The 20,353-nt window shown below is 51.6% G+C and overlaps 3 protein-coding genes across 3 annotated transcripts; 1 reads left to right on the forward strand and 2 right to left on the reverse strand.

Annotated features, from left to right (window-relative positions):
- Positions 1–87: 87 nt before the first annotated feature.
- Positions 88–10,581, reverse strand: TTC16 (tetratricopeptide repeat domain 16; the record flags this gene model as incomplete). The annotated part of the gene is made up of 14 exons (XM_080927384.1): positions 88–758; positions 1,484–1,559; positions 3,420–3,543; positions 3,691–3,833; positions 4,163–4,328; positions 5,160–5,301; positions 5,412–5,656; positions 6,292–6,506; positions 6,981–7,110; positions 7,195–7,295; positions 8,656–8,799; positions 8,969–9,059; positions 9,330–9,496; positions 10,474–10,581. The coding sequence occupies 14 exons, from the start codon at positions 10,579–10,581 to the stop codon at positions 88–90; spliced, it is 2,523 nt and encodes an 840-aa protein (XP_080783510.1).
- An 84-nt stretch (positions 10,582–10,665) lies between these two features.
- Positions 10,666–12,355, forward strand: PTRH1 (peptidyl-tRNA hydrolase 1 homolog). The gene is made up of 5 exons (XM_080927536.1): positions 10,666–10,795; positions 11,201–11,420; positions 11,604–11,703; positions 11,876–11,921; positions 12,017–12,355. Exons 1-5 carry the CDS (start codon positions 10,682–10,684, stop codon positions 12,197–12,199), a joined length of 663 nt encoding a protein of 220 aa, XP_080783662.1. The 5' UTR covers positions 10,666–10,681; the 3' UTR covers positions 12,200–12,355.
- Positions 12,356–12,391: 36 nt separating this feature from the next.
- Positions 12,392–19,416, reverse strand: CFAP157 (cilia and flagella associated protein 157; the record flags this gene model as incomplete). Its single annotated transcript, XM_080927535.1, has 9 exons — positions 12,392–12,463; positions 12,589–12,781; positions 12,899–13,065; positions 13,493–13,643; positions 13,794–13,924; positions 14,220–14,487; positions 14,822–14,975; positions 15,501–15,772; positions 19,247–19,416. The coding sequence occupies 9 exons, from the start codon at positions 19,414–19,416 to the stop codon at positions 12,392–12,394; spliced, it is 1,578 nt and encodes a 525-aa protein (XP_080783661.1).
- Between the last annotated feature and the right edge of the window lie 937 nt (positions 19,417–20,353).

Here is a 20,353-nt window from a genome sequence, read left to right on the forward strand (position 1 = left end):
AACTTATCCATGGTATTAGAACACTGACCAAGGTTTCTTACTGTCCTGGGAGAAGGCAGCTTTGCTGAGACCCGTTCACTGGCTCTTTTAGGGAGTAGTATTATGGTGAGGGGTGAGCAAATCTTTGTCTCCTGGCAGTTGTTGGACTTCCTCAGATAAAAGGTTAGCCAGGTCCAAGACGCTTGCAGCATTGCTGACATCTGTTGATGTGCTCTCACTGAAGCTTGAGGAATCAGCCTTGCTGGGCCCTGGAGTCTCGTTTGGGGGCTCATTGGCACTGCTGTCCTGCTGAGCTGTGCTGGAAGTCTGTGTTAGGTTCTGGCTTTTGCTCTGGGCCTTGAGTTTCCAGCCCTGGGCTCGAACAGCCTTAGCTCTTCTGATTCTCTCCCTTAGACTCACAGTAGACCTGGACTTGCTAGTCTTTGAGGCTTCAAGGGCTTCTTCCCTGCTGGTGCTCTGGCTAGGACCCTTGAGAGCCCCTGTCTCCCTGGGCTTTGACTTTGGGCCTTTGGTGGCCTCTGACTTTTTGGTGGAATCCGTTTGCACAAAGGCAGGTGTATTCTCAGTCAAGTTCTTGTTTAGGTACTCTGAGGCCATCTGGACAACCTTGGAGCCCCGGGTCTGTTCCAGGTTCTTCCTGGGTTCTGAGGACTGAGGCTTTGGCAGTATGGACTCAGAGGATGTCATAGGTGTGTGTGAAGTGCTTACATATTCCTGACTGGTTGACATCTCCGGCCCTGACGTGCTGAAGCTCATAACTGGAAAAGTATGTCAAGAGCAGCCATTAGCCCCTCTAGGCAGATCCAAGAAGATCCAGACCTCTGAACTCTGCCCCAATCCCTCTTAACATGCAGCTGATTCCAACTCTTCCTTCTGCTCCTTGAAGCCACCCTGACGCCTCTAAAGGTCTAAGCACACTCTGCTCTCTAAACCCCATCTCCAGCTGACTTAGAATTCACTTCCCGGGGCCAGGATTGAGTCAGTCATCCCCATCACTAGTGGCTGGTACAGGCCTGCCTTGGGGCACTTGGGCCACCTCAGTTTGAGAGATGATAACCAATGAAAGGAAGGGGCTAATACTGACTGCCCCCTGCACCAAGGAGCACTGGGAATAGCCTTCTGTGTCGCTGCCATCCCACACCAGGGGGTGCTGGGGAGCAGCTTTCTTACTTTGCCCTTTTATCCCCCCTTGGCTGGGGATAGCAAAACTGGGAGTCAAAACCTGTTGGATACGTATGAGGTTTGTGGCTTATTTCAGAGACATACTGAGGAGCAGAGAGAAAGAACAGGCCTTGGAGGGAGAGGCAGAAATAGTAACAGCCGGGAAGGGCCTGCGGGTGACTGGTCCCTGTCCTGTGCTGGCCACCATCCCACTAAGTCCCCATCACATCCCTTGTGAGGTTGAGACAAAGCTATCTAGGGCAGAACCTAAGGTCATGCTGAGTACTGTCTGTTAGGCTTAGCAGGAGCGGCAAGGACTTACGGCTGAAGACGGAACCTGAGGAGGTCTGGTCCACGTAGCTGTCTGTCAGGGATGTCCTCTTTCGAAGGACCTTCACCTAAAGCAAGATCAGGCTGGGAAGCTGCAGACTGGGAGATTCCTGCACCCACAGCCACGCTTACAAGGTCACAGTGCAGTCTAGCCTTTTTTTTTTTTTTCTAAGACAGGGTTTCTCTGTGTAACCCAGGCTGGCCTGGAACTCAGGGAGCTGCTTGTCTGGGCCTCCCAAGTGCCGGGATTAAAGGCAAGTGGCCTACACACAGCTAGTAGTTGTTTTAAAAAAAAATACTTATTTTCCACTTTTAAAAATGTATATGCATGAGTGTTTGTGTGTTCAGGTGCCTGTAAAGGTCAGAAGAGGGCATCAGATAGATGGAGCTGGAGTTACAGGTATTTGTGAGCAGCTCAGGAAACCAAATCCAGGTCCTGTACAAAGTGTTGACTTAACTACTGAGCCATAGCTCTTCACAACCTGTTTTGTTGTTGTTGTGTTGTTGTGTTTTCCAACTGAGCATTCTTTTCCCCACACTTAAGAGCTCTTGGCAGAGACCTGGTTAGGATGAGTGGGAAGGGCCAAGAGGCTAAGACTGCAGGCCAGACAGGCCTCATGCCCTGGAAAGGTAGTGCAGGATGAACACTGGTTCACACAGGGTCAGGCTGCTGTCAACTAACGTGCTGAGCCCTGGGAAATGCAAGTTCAGAACCGAGAAGTCTCTTTCCCATCGCACACTCTGTATCCAGCAGGACTGGTGGGGGAAAAAGGTAAATCTGACAGGTGCCTGCCAACCATCCTGTCTCAGCTTATCTCCCAGAGAGATAAAGCTCACAGTGAAGTCAGGGCTACACAGGTCCTATTCATGTGAACCAGGAAGGGCACCGGTACAGCATTCTCTACAGTATGACACTTAGGGGAGGGACCCAGAGATGGGACAGCAGGACATGCTTGTTCATTTAAAAGGAAGGTTAGGAAGTTAGGAATTGGGGTAACCTTGTACAGAAGTGGGGGGCAGGGCAGGGGCTCTAAGAGGGTGCATACCCAAATGGCCTTTTGGGAGTTGAGAATGTTGGCTTGGGTGTTGAGGCCATGGCACACTCCATTTGTGAAAATTGGGCTAACCTTTCACTTAAGACTGTGCACTTAAAAATGGGTGTGGTTCGATGCCTGTAGTTCACTGCTTTGGAGGATAAGGTGGGAAGATGTTGTAAGTTTGAGACCAGCCTAAGCTACGTAAGTTCTAGGTCAGCTGAGTTATTACATAGTAAGACATTGGCTCAAAAAACCAACAGGTGTGTGTGGGAGGGGTTGCAGGCCTTTAATCCCAGCCCTAGGGATGCAGAGGCAGGCAGATTTCTGCGTTTGAAGCCAGCTTTGTCTATATAGTGAAGCCCAGGCAAGCTAGGGTTATGTAGTGAGACCCTGTCTGGAAAAGTGACACTAACCCACAGGGAAGATAGACTAGACATGTAAGTCAAGCACCTGCCATACAAGCTTGAGCACCTGAGTTGAAATTCTCAGCACGTATATACAGTCTCGGAATGGCTATGTGCACCTGTAGCCCCAGCACCAGCGTGGAGCAGAAGTGGTGGAGCAGAAGGTTTCTGAGGCTGCTTTTGTTTCATTCAATAAGGCAAAAAGGATAGGGAAGGAAGGACACCTGACATCCTCCTGTGAGCATGTGTCCTGCACAGACAACACACACAACACAAGCCACCCGCACCGCCACCCATAGTGTATTTTTCTATGCTAGACAATGGAAAGACTATAGGGCCAGTTAAGGAAGGAAGGCAAGGCATGAGTGGCCAGTGTCCCAAGCAGTGTATGGTCATGTACAATCACAGGGCCACCTTACTCTGTGTCTTCATCTTAGATGAAGGTAGGCTCATGTTTGACTCCAGGAGTCTCGGACCTTCCACTCACCTTTTTTTCTTCTATCAACTGTGGAGCCTGGAAAATAGTCACTTCATCTTCAGGGGTCTCAGGAAGTTCGTGCTTCCAGGACTTCACCATGGCTCGGGCTTTCTGGCGTTGCATTAACTGATGCCTATCAAGTTATCAGTCTCTGGAATCCAAACTGCTGTCCCAGAGACCAGGCAGGGCAAGCTCTACAAGGCAGCAGGACCAGAGGAGTTCCAAGTTCCCACCAGTTCCTGCCCCTGGCCAGAAGTTCCGGGTCCACACATACACTTACACCACAATGCTTTGAGGGAAGTTGTTCTTCGGCCCATTTTGTATCATCCGATTTAGCTGGAGCCTGGCCAGTTCGGCCACTTGGCTCTTAAGTGTGTCCTCCACAGTCATACCAGGAAAGAGGGTGTTCATCATTGCAGTCATCTGCCAGGAAAAGAGCAGCCAGAGTTGGGACAGTGCAAAGGTCACTGCTACCTTGACCGTGGATGAATAGGGGAGGCCTCTGTAGACTTCCTAATCAAGAGCCTTTTAACCCAGAAAGAGCAGGAGACCATGAGAAATGGACAGTTCCCTAGTGGGGAGCCAGACAGGACAGGGGCTAGCTTCTGAACAGCGGGCCCGTCTGAGGACGGTGACACTAGTGGGGAGAAGGACCAGTGGAGATGGCAGCTCAATGTCACCGGTTTCTTTTAGGGACAGGAGCGGGAGAAAAGTGGCAGGGTGAGAGCCTTTCTGGCCCAGCAGGAGCTCACCTTTGGGTAGTTGGGATTCAGGAGCAACACAGTAGCCACATCTTGGCGAGCCCCCATCACATTCTGCAGGAACTGTCGGCACTTGGCCCGGTGCAGGTAGTACTGGGGCTTCGAAGGGTTGTGCCTTATGGCCTCCGAGAAGTGCTCCTCTGCTGTCTGGAACTGCCTGAGGGACATGCCCAAGGCTGCCATGAGCTACCAGGAAAGATGGCAGCTACTAGGCACCGAGGAGTTGAAACAGGAGTCTCTGCTCCTGGCCTGCTCTTTTTTTTTAATATTTATTTATTTATGTATTTACTTATTTATATGAGTACACTGTAGTTGCCTTTAGATACACCAGAAGAAAAATTGGATCCCATTACAGATGGTTGTGAGCCACCATGTGGTTGCTGGGAATTGAACTCAGGACCTCTGGAAGAGCAGTCAGTGCTCTTAACCCCTGAGCCATCTCTCCAGCCCCCTGGCCTGCTCTTCTCACCCACGTCTGTCAGCCTTACCCTTGGTGGACCTGACGCTTGAGTACCATAACTTTGGCATACCCTAATATTTTTGGTTTTATTTAAGTTTTTTGAGACAGGATCTCCCTGGATAGCCCTGACTTTACTGGAACTCAATATGTAGACTAGGCTGCCCTTGAACTCTTAAAGGCCCACCTGTGTCATCTGCATGCTTAGTCACTTGGGATAGCAGATGGCTGTGAGGTGCCATGTGGGTGCTAAAAACCAACCAAAGTCCTGGAAGAATCTTTAGAGGGAGGCTAGTTGAGAGGGCCGGTAGGTCTTGAAAATAACATTCTGAATCATACATGATTGAATATTTCATATTTTTCACTAAAAGGCTGAATTTACTAAATTAATCAAAGGGTTTTTTTTTTGTGAAGATGTGAATAAAATCTGTCTAGAAGACAAGTAGCAGGTGGCTTCTGGTGAGCCCTGCACTGCCCTCAGCCACGCCCCTCGGCCACACCCCTCACTCACCCCCCTCTCCCTGTGGGCACCTGTGTCTCTGCTGGCAGAAGCCCATCTTCTCCTGCAGCACACCCATGCGTAAGTTGGCGCCTTCGTCCATTGGGCTCAGAGCCAGCGCTTGCTTGTAGTCTGCCTCCGCGAAGACCAGGTTGCCCAGCTGAAAGAAGCAATCTAGGACCCGAGGGCGATGTCTGAGTGCATCCCCAACTCCCTGAGCAAAGCTGGGTCCCAGCCTGGACACCTCTGGCAGTTAGCAAGGGCCTGACCGCCACCCAGCTCACCCCCACGGTTGATGTACAGGCCCTTCTCGTTCTGCTCGTCTCTGATAGCCTTGTTCAGCAGCAGCACACCCTCCTGATAGGCACCGTGGGTGTAGCAGTGCACAGCAAAGTCGTTGTAAGTCAGCAGTAGCTGGCGCTGCACCTTCCTCATTAGGCTGTCCTGGCTGTCAGTCACCATGTCCATTGCCTTCAGGAAGTCTTCCACAGCTGGGTCAAATTGCTGGAGCCGGCGGTGCAGGGTGCCTCTATTGTGGTGAACAGGGCAGGTAGCAGGGAGGGATACAAGGGCTAAAGCATCCCCTTTAGCTAGAAGGCTACTGCCCGCCCACCCTGGACTTTCTGACCCATGGCCACTTATAAATTCTGCCTCAAGCACTCGGTCTGTCCTTGGGGGCAGGCCAGAGAGTGCTGCTTGGGTAATCCATTAGTCATCTGGATTTGTTGTTTCTCAAGGAATAAGTTTGGAAGCCATGTATTTTATGTGGTTTCTAGAAATTGAACTCAGGTCGACAGATTTGTTCAGCAAGCTACTTTACCCGCTGAGCCATCACATGCCTCTGTTCAGGCCTTTGTCTATACATACTTTAGCCAACTATCTAGATGAGGAAATCCAGGATTAGGGAGATTGAATGGCACCAGATCCTTGGGGGACCAGATACAATCCCTAGTCTCATGGCCTCCCAACATGAACTACTCAGCAGGCCTGGCTGGAGTCCTAGGTTACCATGCAGACCACCTCTGTGGTGCTATGACCCCAGTCAAAAGTAGAGAAAGGTTATTAGGGGATAGAGAGAGAAACTAAAGCCTGGGAAGGGTCAGAGACTCTCCCGATACCACGAAGCATGTCTGCAGGAGGTCCAACCCCTCCGCACCCCACTACCGGAAGAGGAAGAAGTTGGGATCCAAGGGATTGTTCTCAATGGCACTGCTGATGCACTTCAGTGCACGATGCAGTTTGCCCTGCACGGCCAGGATGCTGGCATCTTGGAGAGACTGCTTGGCCTGGTCCACCATCTTCTGGAGCAGCCCTTTGGCCTGTGCATGCAAGGGATCTAGGAGCAAGGCGCTTCGGAGGTCCTGATAGCAGAGCTTGGCCTGCAGGGGTGGAGGGGCTCTTGAATGAGGCAGGACGCACTGGGGGAAATACATCTCCACATCAACAGCTCCTTTCCAGGTATAACTTTGGTGAGGCAGGTCAGCCTTGATTTGTGCTGATCTTAGCTCCTGTAGGAGTTCTGTGGTGAGGGCACTGTGCAGCCTCATCCTCTCCTGCAACCTTTCTCCACTCCCTGTCCTGTGTACACCCACAGCAGCTGTGACCAAGGGCCGGCTGAGGTCTGGATGTGAGCAGAGACTATCTCTAGCAAATGCCTTTCACCGGTATGCAGGTTAGCCCAGTTAACATCTTAGCGAGTACCTCATGGCCTTGTGGGTAACTGGTTGGAGGGTAACCCGGGAGGACTGGGCAGTGGGTGAGACAGGGAGTTGCTGACGTGGACTTGGGTGTGTGTGTATGTATGTGGGTACAGATCTCCAGGACACACGCTTGTCCTGCCCACTGTGCACTACCTTCTGGAAGAAGTTGTAGAGCCGAGCCCGGAGGATGAAGACATCGGCACTGACCCTGCCCTGCTTCACCTCCCTAGAGATGAGGGCAAGGCAGTCGTGATAGCGCTTGAGAGCCAGCAGGCAGGCCATGCTGTGGGCAGAGGGCAGAGGGCAGAGGGCACTCAGCCTGGGGCAGTAAGAGGCTGCAGGGAGAGGGCAAGCATGAGGAGCTCACCATCGGTAACTGAAGGAAGAGTTTTGGGGCTGAAGGTCAGAGGCTTGCAGGAAGATATAGAGGGCTTCCTGGTAGTCACACAGTTCATACAGGCACTGGCCCTGACGAGACACAAGTGTCAGCTCTGCTCAGAGCTTTGCTGAAGTCCACAGGTGGCAGAGGATAGGGAGAGATACCTCAAGAGACAGAGATGAACAAGAGATGCAGAGCTGAGCAGAGTCACCAAGAAACATGGAGGAATACAGCAACATAGAGATCCCGGACAATGAGGCATCTATGTTCATCTTAGTGATGTTTCTCAATGTAACTCAGACTGGCCAGGAACTATGCAACCCAGGCAGAGTGTGAACTCATGATAATCTTCCTGCCTCAATTTCGGGAGTGCTGAGTGTGCAAGCCTGAGCCGCCGTGTCTGGCCCAATGTTTCTTTTTTATTACATGTACTTATTCTGTGTCTGAGTGGGGGCAGGCACATGCTACAGCACACATGTGAAAGTCACAGATAACTTATGGCAGTCTGTTCTCTTTCCACCGTGTGGATCTGAGCTGTCACACTTGGGTAGTCAGGCTTATGATGCTCTTATCCGCTCAGCCATGGTATCAGCCACCAATGCTTCTTTGTAAGAACTGAGCGGTTTGGTGTCTTGTGGCATTGGTGCTGACTCAGATCTCTGCTCTACTAGGCAAATGGCTACCACTGTTACACCCAGTTCAACTTCTATCTAATATTTGACTTTCAAAAGAACTTAAAAGAAGATTTATTTATTTAATGTGAGTACACGGTTCCTGTCTTCAGAAGATGGCATCTGCTCCCATTATAGATGGTTGTGAGCCACCATGTGGTTGCTGGGAATTGAACTCAGGACCTTTGGAAGAGCAGTCAGTGCTCTTAACCACTGAGCCATCTCTCCAGCCCCCTCAGAATAACTTTCAAAAGACATTGGTGGTAGTGAGATACAGGTGCTTTGTCATCTGGCCTGCTGATGCCTAGGGCCCACCCACATGGTACAAGGAGACATTTGACTTCTGCAAGTTGTCTTCTGACCTCCCTATGCACACATATGTACACATACACACATGCACACATACACAAGTAACTGTAAAGATAAATGTTAAGTGAAATGTCACTTAGTACTAGGGATAGTACTCAGAGCCCTCTGTATGTCAAGCAAGCATCCTACCACTGAGCCACATCCCTACTGACCCACCCAAATCAAATTTAAAGTTTAGTTCAGTCAGACTCGCCCCATTTTAAGGGTTCAGCATTCCCAAGTGGTCGGGGTGACCCTAGTGGACAATGTGAAGTAGATCAGAACCTTATTGCAGCAGGCATAGACAGACACACACCAAGAGTCCCCAAGAACTCAGATCCTATCCCAGGAAGGCTCTTTGTAGGTGGAGGGCAAACCAGTAGCCGGGGATAAGGTGGGAATTCTTCTGTGGGTGGGGCAGCCTAGGTACCTGTAAGTAGAGCACAAAGGCCAACCGATTCAGGTATTTGTGATTCCCTGGATCATAGGAGTAGGCCCTGCGGAGGTTCTGGAGGGCAGAGGAGAAGTCACAGAGCTGGATGAAGGCCTCAGCACGGAATACATAGAAGTCTACCTGAAGGCAAAGAGACCCTGGCTGTTACTTCCTGTCCGGCATCTTCCCCTCCAGGTGGCTCCAGAGTTTGATGGTCCCGGGAGGAAGGGCTTAGCAGGTTTGCCAGTGACAGAGGGGGAGTCTTATGCCAGCCAGTGGCTTCCAGAGACCACTGTGACTCTCCTCTTACCAGTGTGGGGTCCAGGTGGAGGGCACGGGAAAAGAACAGCACGGCCATCTCCCAGTCCTCTTGTAATAGGCACTGATGACCTTGGTGATAGCTGTGAGGACAGAACAGGCAGCGGAGCTGGCGTTGACCTGGGACCAGCCCTGGGCCTTCTCTGGGAGGGCTGAGGCTGGAAAAGCAATCAGAGCTCCACGGAGGCCAGGCTGACCTTCCTGGAGCTCTCTCAGGGCATCAGCCTCTTATCCCTCTACCCACTGCTGTTTACCAAGGCCCAGAGAGGGATAGCAGCCAGCCTGCTGCTGAATCCAGTGCTAATGGTTGTGTGGAGTGGGGACCTTGGGCTGGGAACAAAGAAGTGGCTCACTACTCTCTGACTTTGGCAGGCACTGTTGACCCTAACGTCCTTGGTTTTGAAGTATCTCTCATATCATAGAACACATGGCTGGTCCCAAAGATGCGTCGCAGGATCTTCTCTGGGGCTTCAGGGACTTTTAGCTTTGGAGTTTTCGATGAATGGGCATTGTCAGGCTTCTGGAACCAAACCAGGGGCGGTAAGCTCGGAAGGCCTCAGAGATAACCTGACTTCTACACTTCCCTCAGAAACTTTGCCTACTGGAGGAGGTGTGAAGAAACCTCCTGACAGAAGGCACACCTGGTCTGTGGTTCAACAGTCCCCCAGTGTCCTGGCATTTCTCTACCCCTGCCTCTCTCCCTTCCTATGGTCAAGGTCAAAAAATGAAAGTCTTGTCTGCTCTCGTCTTGGGTTCTAGCTGCCCACTGTTCTCAGCACCCCAGCTCAGACCCTGCTTGCTGTACAATGCTCCTTGTGACTTTCCCCTGGGACTCTCACACCCAGCAGGCCACACTGAGCAAACACTTCACTTCTTCCCCAGGCTTCTCACTTCTGTGTGGTCACCCTTCCCATAGTCATGAAAATCGGGGGACCTATGTCTCATCAGTCTTCCGGTTCTGTTTCGCTCCTCAGAATCTCTCCACTTGGGCTGGGCATGGTGGTGCATACCTTTAATTTCCCCGCTCTAGAGTTAGAGGTAGGTGAATTTCTCTGAGTCTATAAAACAAACAAACAAAACCAAAAACATGAGAACAACAACAACAACACCCCCTCCCCTAAATTTCTCCGCCCTCTCCTTTAGGACTGGGAGGTCAGTCAAACTCTCCCAAGCTTCCCTGAAGGGCTTGATTGGCTCTTACTCAAGCCTTTCTGGCAGCCCTGCCCTCCGACTTGGCTTTCCATTTCCCATCCCTCACCTTACTCTTGTCTGTCATGGCCAGGTTTCTAGACTGGCTTCTGGGCTGAGCAAACTCCCTGGTTCCACGCCTCCGTTGTTGCTAGGCACCAGCTCCAGGATGCCCGTGGGCCCCGCCCATTTGGCCACGCCTCCCAGAGTCACTAGAAACTTAGTAGGGCAAGCCAAAGCCTAAGTCAAGGAAAGAAGCTATGGGCAGTGCACGCTGAGGCGGGCCAGGGGAGAAACATAACAAGGTACCGGCCCTTGAGCAAAAGCTGGGCAAAGGCTGGGTGACACGGCGTGAAGGAACGCATCCAGACACTTGCCTGGGTCCGCGACCCGCCCACTTCCGCCCCGCAGAGACATGGCGGACGCCGAACCGGGCGGGGATTGGGCGTCGCTGGACACGTGGCGATGCTATTGGCTCAGGGATGCCCGACGTCAAGGGGCGGGGTCCTGGCCGTGAATGGGGGCGAGGGTTGGCTCGTGGAAGTTCGGTCTTTCTTGCCCTAGGATGCGGCGGAGTTGGACCTTGAGCCGGCACATTTCCGAGGCTCGGTTCCCCGGGAAGCGATGGCTGGTGAGTGGGACGTGGGTGACTACTCAGGGACTCGGGCTTGGCTCCGCGGCTGCGGTTACATTTATGTTGTATGCGTTGTGTACATGTGCTGTGGGGCTGAGGGCAACTTGGGAGAGGGTTCTTTTCACCATGTGGGTCCTGGGGATCGAACCTAGATTGTCAGGATTAGCAGCAAGTACTCTTACCTTCTGAGCCATCTTTTCGGGATACTTGTCACTTTTCTTACTTAGGCAAATAGGTGCAATATTGACTGGCCCTAAACTTTTAGTTTTGCTCTTGCACCGGGGAGCGACACCCTCGGGCTGGTGGGGCTTCCGGGAGTTTTCCAGGCCCCTAAGTGTTCCTTCTCAACACTGTCGCTTCTCTCTGTTTCCTGGTTGGGTCTTGAATGACTGTTGTCCACAGGTGGCCGGCCTGGGGAACCCCGGAATGCCTGGCACCCGACATAGCGTGGGCATGGCGGTGCTGGGGCAAATAGCACAGCGACTGGGAGTGGCAGAGAACTGGGCTCGCGACTCGCGCTGTGCTGCTGACCTTGTCCTGGCCCCGCTCGGGGATGCTCAGCTGGTACTGCTCCGGCCACGGCGCCTCATGAACGTCAACGGGCGCAGTGTAGCCCGAGCTGGTGAGTTGTGGGTTTCATGAATAAGTGGGCACAGGAACCAGAGAGAGGGTTCACTTGTGACAAGTGCATGATAAGTCCCAATTACTACAGTGAGTACTTGGGAAAGCCTGTTTATATATGGGGGTTGTTGTGATCCCTCTGAGCACATGTGAAGTAACTAGGATGTTGTTTCCCTGTGCCAAGCGGAGTTGTTTGGGCTGACTGCGGAAGAGATCTATCTGGTGCATGATGAACTGGACAAGCCCTTGGGAAAGCTGGCTCTGAAGCTGGGGGGCAGCGCAAGGTGAGGCTCTCAAGTGCATAGGTTTGGGTAGGGATGCTGACCTCTGTTGGGGTGGACAAGGTTGTTGAGCCTATCTCTATAGGCTGGGCTGATCTGAAGGAAGCCTGGGCAAGGGAATGGAGGAAGGGCACTGCCTCAGGAACTACTAACTGCTCTTCCTATCCCCCCCAAGGGGCCATAATGGAGTCCGTTCCTGCATTAGCTGTCTGAACTCCAATGTGAGTCTACCCTTCTGCCCTGCCCTGGGTGGGGTGGCCAGCTTTGGGTCCCCATTGTGTCACCAACAAACCCTCATTCCCCTGGCACCCTACAGGCAATGCCAAGGCTGCTGGTGGGCATCGGGCGTCCTACACACCCTAATATGGTGGAGACCCATGTTCTGGGCTGCTTCTCCCCGGAGGAGCAGGAGATACTGTCCCCGTTGATGGATCAAGCCACTGACCTGCTCCTGGATCACATCCGAGCTCGAAGCCAGGGACCACTGTCAGGCCTCTAATACCAGTGGATATATCTGCCTGTTTGTCTGCCTGCCGGTGCCTCAGCCCAGACAGGACCACAGAACTGCAGTGACACATGTGGTACCCAATGTTTATGTAACTTCTCTGGGTTGCCCCAGGCCACTTGCAGAGTGAAGGAGGGACTGTGGCCACATCAGTCTGTTTCTCTGGTGGTTTGGTCTCTCCATGTGCTATTTGTGGTATAGGAAAGGTCTAGGAAGGGTAAACTTTTTGAACCTTTTGAGGCGTCCAGATGGGTAGATCTGCAAGATTAAAAGATACCGACTTGAAATTGGAAGCTTCCTGTGGGGGCTGGGGGCCCAACTACAGCCTGGCAGAACCAGGACAGCTGTCAGCTTGCTGTCCCTAGGGTCCCCGGCACCCCTACCTCAGTGTTCTGTAACTGGCAGATCCCCATTCGGGTGACATAAGAGAGTGGCCCGAGATCCTGGGGTTTGGGTGGGATGCGGACCTGACGTCGAGGCACCAGCCCAAGATCCCCCGGCTGATAGGTGGTGATGGTGGAGAGCTGCTGTTGCAGAGAGGAAGCCCCTGTCTTGGATGTCTGGGTGATGAGTCGGCTGTGGAGAGGGACCCGGGGTCATCCTCTCCATCTCCACAAGAGGAGGCAGAGCTTCAGAAAAACATTGGCGAGCCGGGGGTCTGCCGAGACCATCCCCCAAGGATGATCTGCTCACCTGTCTTTGGGTAGGCCGTGGGGCTGCTTGACCTGGTGGGAACCTGTGTCCGGCTGTGGTGTCAAAACTACACCTGAGCTGAGCAAAACCAGCAGTTGCTGCAGCAGCTCCTTGCGCTGCAGTTGGAACACCACATCAAAGTCACCATCCTCTGCCTCTGCTCGCATCTATTGGTGTGACATGAGGCCGGTTAAATAACCACCAGGGCCCTGATACCCACCTGCCTCCAGCGAGATTCTCCAGGGCCAGCGCCTGCTTTCTCAGTGACCCTGGGAAGACTGAGGCTTAGAGCTCTCCGGAGCCCTAGAGGAGAAATTCAACTCTTTGGAAGTTTGAAGTTTCTTCCTCCGCCTGCCACTGCCTCCCAGGGATTTTTATTTTAAAGGACACTTGAGTTTCCCAGGCTGGCCTTGAACTCATTCTGTAACCCCGGTCAGTTCTTGAGTTTGGAATCCACCTGCTTCTGCCTCCTCATTGCCTGGTATGATTAGATCCAACTCTTTTCGATCCAGACTGAGAAAAGGAGTCTGGCCGTAAGCCTCTATACACTTGGCCCTAGTGACCTCTTGATATCTCTTCCCACTGCTTTCTTACCTGCACAATGTCCTGTAGTAGGGAGGTGGCCTGGGTCAGGACTGTTTTAAGGTTTGCCCGACTCTTCTGTTCCTTGGTCAGCTCCTCTTGTAGCCGATTTGTCTCTGCCTGCTGCTTCTTCAGCTGCTCCTCCAGCTGGTCTTTCTCGGTCCTGGTCCGGGACAAGAAAGCACACAGCTTACTCCTTCTCCAAGCCATCTAAATCTAGACTTCAGTGTGTCTGCCAGTCCAAACCCTGAGGCTCTAGACAAAGGCATTCCCCTAGCAGGATTCCACCTGTTCCCACCCATCTCGACTTAACCTCAGGGTCTGGTTGTCCTTCTGCAGACTCTGGAGGTTCTGCTCCACCTGGGACAGCAGGAGGCGCAGCTGCTCTGCCTCCTCTGCGCCCTTCTTCTGCTGGCGGCACTTCTCCGTCAGCATGAGAATAATCTGCAGGGCAGGCAGGTGTCACAGACCTACCACGGGGACCCCAGCCCACCCCTAGCTCCCTTTTAAAGATACAACTTAGGACTTGCTCCCATGTACAGCAGACCAACACCACCTCTGGACAACAGCTAGGCAGGAGGTGGGCTCCACTCAGGTATGGGACAAACAGACTCCAGAGCTAGGGCCAGCACCCCAGTGAGGAAAGCCTGGCACCTCACTGCGAACCATCTCCACTCATAACTTGATTCCGACCTCCGGGCTGCCCTCATTTCACACGAGGAGGGCACGGTGGTCATACCCTCTGATGCCCTATGTTCTTTTTGGCCATGATCTCTTGGGTGTTCTCCAGCATCTCCAGCTGTTGGTACAGCTTGTCCTGAGCGCCCTTGAGGTGCTCATTCTCCTGCAGCAGCTTCACACCTTGCTGGGACATCTTGGACAGCTGCAGAGTCACGTTGTTGTTCTCTAGGATGGCCCGCCTGGTCGTCTCCCACATCTGGTTGGTGGCCACCTTTCGGAACTCGGTGGCCACCAGGTTCACACGCTGGATGATCTCTTTCCTAAGCCTTTCCAGGAGGGTGGGGTTGGGAGTCAAGTAGATGGGTATAAGTCTTGGTACCCCCTTTTTGGGAGGGGTCCCAGGGTACCCAGGCTCTTCCTCCAAAGAATCTCTGAGCCTTTGGAATTTGAACCATTGAAACATTCTTACCTATTAAATAAACACACCATATGGAGAAGTGACAAGAGAGAAGGGAGTGTCCAGTGCCAGCCTAGGCCCTTTCATCCCCACCCCCCATAAATCCCAAACGGTTCTGGGGCACAGAGGCTGGGGAGTTCACGGCTCCCTTCTAGAGAGCTGAGGGGTGCAGTGTGGCCCCAGCAGGTCCCCAGCCTGCCTACCTGTCCTTGTCCAGCACAGACTTCTTCTCCAGGTTGTACACGTGCTCCTTGTATTCTCCCTCCTGCTTGCGAAGCTGATCCTCCAGCGCCATGTACTTCTCAGTGAGTTCCTCTTTCTGCAGCCGGAATTCCTCCAGGGAGCTCAGCTTGACCCCTGCCCGTTAGGGCCACAAGGCTGGTGAGCTACTGCTGACAGCCTTGACTGGCACCCCTCTGAGGTCTCAACTGTCTTACCTTCCCCACCAGGACTGGTCTACACATGCCATGGCTGGCCCTGCACCTCTGTCCACTGCGTTTCTCGGGAGTGCCTTACCACGCACTCTAATCTCCCCAAACCCTGTTCAGATCCTCCTCAAGAAGTCCCCCTTGAAACCTCCCCACATAAGAGTGACCATGACAATGGCAGCTGACCCTGGGCAGACAAGTCTCAACCGCCCCCCCTTCGTGTGGGCGGCATAGATAAAATCCTGTCTTTCTGAAGCATTTCCTCATCTATAAACGGGAAGGGAGAGTGTTTCTGACTTTGGGAATGCATGGAAAATTAAGGCAGATAGTGTTTGAAGTTGCATACAGGTGTTTGTACTCAAGGTAGCTGTGGTATCCCAGTGACAGCTGTGGATTTGGGCCTTGATGCCTTTAGTAGTAAATTTGGTGCTGATGGGTCCCCTGGTCCCCTCACCGAGGGCGATGTTCTCCGTGGTGAGTTGGTCCTTGGTTTCCTGGAATTCATGGCGCACCTGGGCCAGCTGGGCCTCGAAAGCGTCCTTCTCCATCTCCTTGGCCACCTGGAGGCTCTGCAGCTGGTCGTTAAGGTCCGTGATCTCATCCACCCTCTGGTTCAGTGTGCGCTTGAGGAAGGCCACAATCTCCTTCTTGTTGTTGGCCAGCTGCTCGAACTCCTGTCGGAACAGCTTCTCCTGCACAGCCAGTTCATCCCATTTCCGCTGATACCTGGGGTGGGGCAGGACAGAGAGGCAGGGTCAAGCCAGGGCAGGCTGGTCACCAGTGTCACTGGGCCTGCTCTCCCAGACCCTCCTTCCATAAAGAGTCATCTGAATCTCCCATTATGTTTCATGCCTGGAGGCCTTAACCCGAGCCTGTGCTCAGCTTTTAAACTGTTTTACAGGATGTGTGTGTAAGTGAAGCCTGAGCTCAATCTAAAGTGTAACAGTTTGGCTAAGCTGGCTGGCTGGTGAGCTTCAGAGAGCCTCTCCCATCGAGGTCAGGGTTAAAGGACACAGGACACTGCCATTGCCTGGCTTTTTTCAAGGTTCTGGGATCTGAACTCTTTCTGTTTGCTTGTCAGAACTTTACTGAGTCATCTCCCTCAGCATCTTATATTTCTTCTTAAATTTTTGTTGTTTGCAGACAGGGTCTCACTATATAGTCCGGGATATCTTGGAACTTACTGTATAGACCAGCCAAGCTGCCCCTGACCCCCTGCCACCCCAACTCTGCTTCCTGAGTGTTGGGATTAAAGATGTGAACCTAAGTGGTCACCTCTTTTGGATGTGAATCCCATGGGGACCGAGTCTATCCTGTGCCCACAGTGGTAACATGTTCACGCCTGTTCCCAGTTTATTCAGAAGGTGCATTTGCTGTGACCCCCATTAACACAGACAAGGAAACTGAGGCTCAGAAAGATGAAGAAACTAGAAACTGACAAGACCAGAACTTGAACCCAAGCTGAGGCTCTTACCCACAATGCCTGTTTCTACCGCCTCAGCTGGCCAAGCTGTTTGCACCCCCTACCTCTCTGCATCTCAGGACCTAACAATTTGGCAAACATTAAATACTCAGTAACTATGTGTTAAATGTATTTTTCCTGATACATTTCATCTGGTGTCTTAGGTCAGGGGACATTTGTTACTTTATTTATTTAGTTTGGTATTGGAGACAGTTTCTCTGTGTAGTTCTGGCTGTCCTGGAACTCTGTAGACCAGGCTGGCCTCGAACTCACAGAGATCCACCAGCCCCTGGGATTAAAGGTGTGTGCCACCACACCCAGCTTTTATCCTGCCTATTGTTATTAGTAGTATTTTGGTTTCGACATTTGTAAGTTCTTTTTAAAGATTTATTTATTTTATGTATGTGAGTACACTGTCACTCTTCAGACACACCAGAAGAGGACATCAGGTCCCATGGTTGTGAGCTGGTTGCTGGGAATTGAACTCAGCACCTCTGGAAGAGCACTCAGTGCTCTTAACCACTGAGCCATCGCTCCAGCCCTGACGTGTAAATTTTAAGAGTGCCATATGTACTGGTTTCAGATGGGATAACTGAAGCATTTGCTTTATTCGTAAGGATTTATTCGTAAATCTTCTGAATGAGTCATGTATACAGGCATTTCAGAGTAGGGCTGCCTTTGAGGGGAAAGGAGGCAGCCTGCCACGAGAGGAGTCAAAGGTCAGGGCTGTCATCCTGCTCCCTCTCCTACCTGGGGAGATTTCCCCAGTGCCCTGTGTGTGCCTTTCTTGTGGATATGGTGTAAAGCAGGGATGCCACAGGCCTGCCCAGGCACAAACCTGCTCAGGACCAGCTGTGATTTTTCTCAGCATCGACTATATGAATGGCCACTGCCTGGTTGTCTTTTGTTTATATGTTTATTTATTGCAGATGTCTGGTATTCATGTGTATGTGCATATTCACATGCGTATTCATGCGTGTGAAAGCTAGAAGTTGACATTTGTTGAAACACCCTCCCCCATGATATGTAAGGATGTAGGTGCGGTGATAATTATACCCATTTTACAGATAAGAAAATAGAGGTTCTTCACGTTATATATTGAAGCAGAGTCTCCTACTGGAGCCCAGAGCTCACAAGTTCACAAGCTTACAAGCTAGCTAGCCTGCTCTAGAGCAGTGGTTCTTAACTTTCTAACACCATATCCTTTTTTCTAAGATTTATTTCATGTATGCGAGTACACTGTCACTGTCTTCAGACACACCAAAAGAGGGCATCAAATCTCATTTACAGGCGGTTGTGAGCCACTATGTGGTTGCTGGGAATTGAACTCAGGACCTCTGGAAGAGCAGCCAGTGCTTTTAATCACTGAGCCATCTCTCCAGCCCACTGTATCCTTTAATACATACAGTTCCTTGTGTCGCGGTGACCCCCCACAACCATAAAACTACTATCATTGCTACTTCCTAACTGTAATTCTGCTACTGCTGTGACTTGTAAAAATCTGTACTTTCTGATGGTCTTGTGGTCAAGACCCATGGGTTGAGAAGCACTGTTCCAGAGGATCTTTTATTCCTATATCCCATGCCCTGGGGCCACAGATGGGCACCACACCTACCCGTTTGCATGAGTGCTGGGAATCCATATTCTAGTTGTGAGGTTTGAGTGGCAGGTGTCTTAGTCACTGGGCCATCCCCCCAACCACTTACTTATCTTTTTAATGTTAGACTTTGGGATTGGGGCAGGTGCTTCCTAACTGTCACCAAGTTAGCTTTGTGTTGCTTATTCTTTTGAGACAGGGTCTTGCTCTATATAGTTCAGGCTAGCCTGGAACTTAGAACAAACCTGCTGAGGCTGTCGGCATGGCCACCACGCTCAGGTTAGAAACTATATTCTCACAAGCATTTTTGTTGTAACTTATTTATTGATTCTGTGTGTGCGTGCATACACGTGGGCCGTGTGCACAGTGGAGGTCAGAAGACAACCTGCAGGAGTTGGTTCTATCCCTCCACCATGTGGGTTCTGGTGATGAGGGGCAAGTGCCACTGAGCCATTTCACCAGCCCTAAAATTAGTTTTAGGGTAAGAAGAATAATGGGCAAATAGTGTCTCTAATGAAATGCTAGGAGGGTCTTTTCCCTGCCACCTCTGCCACAAAGGAATCCAGTCCTAAGAGGCAATGGCTCAGGTGGGAAAATCCCCTTCCTTCGTTCCCACTGAGGGACCTGTAGTGGTTCACACTTGTAATCTCAGCACTTGGGAGGATGAGGCAGGTGGATCAACATGAGTTCGAGGCTACCCTGGGCTAGAAAGTACTGTCCTGTCTCTAAAACAAAACAAAAATTTAGGGAAATAGACCCAGCCTGGAGAAACAAGACATAGGTCTTGGCATAAGGAAAAGAGGGAACGAGGTGTCCTCCTGGGTCACCAGGGGAAACCATTTTCAATTATTCTGCCAATTAAACTACATTTTTATAATGTTTACTATCCTGTCTTATTGGGGCCGGCCAGGGTGGCATTGGGGTGTTTGTTACTTGGGTTTGAGACACTAATGCTAATTTAGCAGTATGTTCCCCAAGCTCTGAAAATCCATTTACCCTCTCACACTTTCAGGGTTACCTGGTTACTTGAGGAAAATGAGGCAGGGAAGGAGAGGGCCTGGTCAGAGCCCGGATCTAAGGCCCTTATCTGAACCTGTGTGCATCTGGCCTGGTAGCACCAGCTTCCCTGCTGGCCACCCACCGGGCCAGCCTGTCCTCCAGGTCTTGGATCTGTTTGTGGTAGAATTCCTTCAGCTCCTCCACCATGGCCAGCTCTGGAGTCTTGGTCCCATTGGTATCCTTCCTGCCCCCTATCTTCTTCTTGCCTGGACTCTCCTTGCCTCCTTTGTTTGGCTTCTTTTTTGGAGCCATGGCTGATGGCAACCACTGTTTCAAGTCTCCTTTAAGAAGCCAGGTAGTTGCTAAGGAAGTTGTTTCCATACATAGCAACAGTGAGGCTGGGTTTTAAAGGGCTACTGTCCTCTTCCTGGCAGGGATCCTGGGCTTGGCCTAGGCCTAGCCTTTCAGAGCAGGATACCAGCCTCTTGGGTACGAGTTTGGGTTCCAGAAAGACCTTTCTCTCCTTCCCTCAAATGGAAATAAATTGCAATCATCAAGGACCTTAGCCTGTCACTTTGGGACTTTCGGATAATCAGAAACAATCACTGAGCCCCCACCCCCTACCCCCAGGTTAGGAAATGCCTCCTCTAGACCAAACTGCCAATTCTTTAGTGGCACGGCCACACAACATTTTGTATTAGAGGCTCCAATGCTGGGGTGGGAGGAATTAGTGGCAGGGATCCATCTGTCCAGTGCTATCCCAGGTAAATGAAGTTTTTTCTGAAGCTTTGATCTTGTCCCCTGGAGTCAGGGAGTCAGCATACAGTTATGGGATGGGAGACAGTAGGCATCGGCTGGCAGATGCTCTAGTTGGCCCCTCTAGTCTCTAGCCTTTCAGCACTGAGCTATCTCGCCAGGCACACTGGGCTTTTTTCAGTTTATGAGTGTGTCTGCTCTTTGGTCCCCTGGCTTTCTTGGGGACCATCATTGTACTCAGTGATGACTGAGCACTTAGTGTGTTCACTATGAGTGGGGCTCAACTTTGTGGGTGTCACAGAAGGGAACATCTTTCATATGCAAAGTACTAGAGGGGGTTCCACCCAGGTCTGTGATGCTCCCAGCCACTGTAAGTCTGACCCCGTGGGACTCAGTGCCTGTTTTAACCCCTGGAAGGATGGAGCAGCCACAGATAGTTTCTGCTTTGGCCTGCTCAGTATCTTCCCCTCTGAAGATATGCTACAGCTTTTGG

This window comes from Micromys minutus, assembly GCF_963924665.1.
Source record: "Micromys minutus genome assembly, chromosome: 13".
NCBI classification, from domain to species: Eukaryota; Metazoa; Chordata; class Mammalia; order Rodentia; family Muridae; genus Micromys; species Micromys minutus.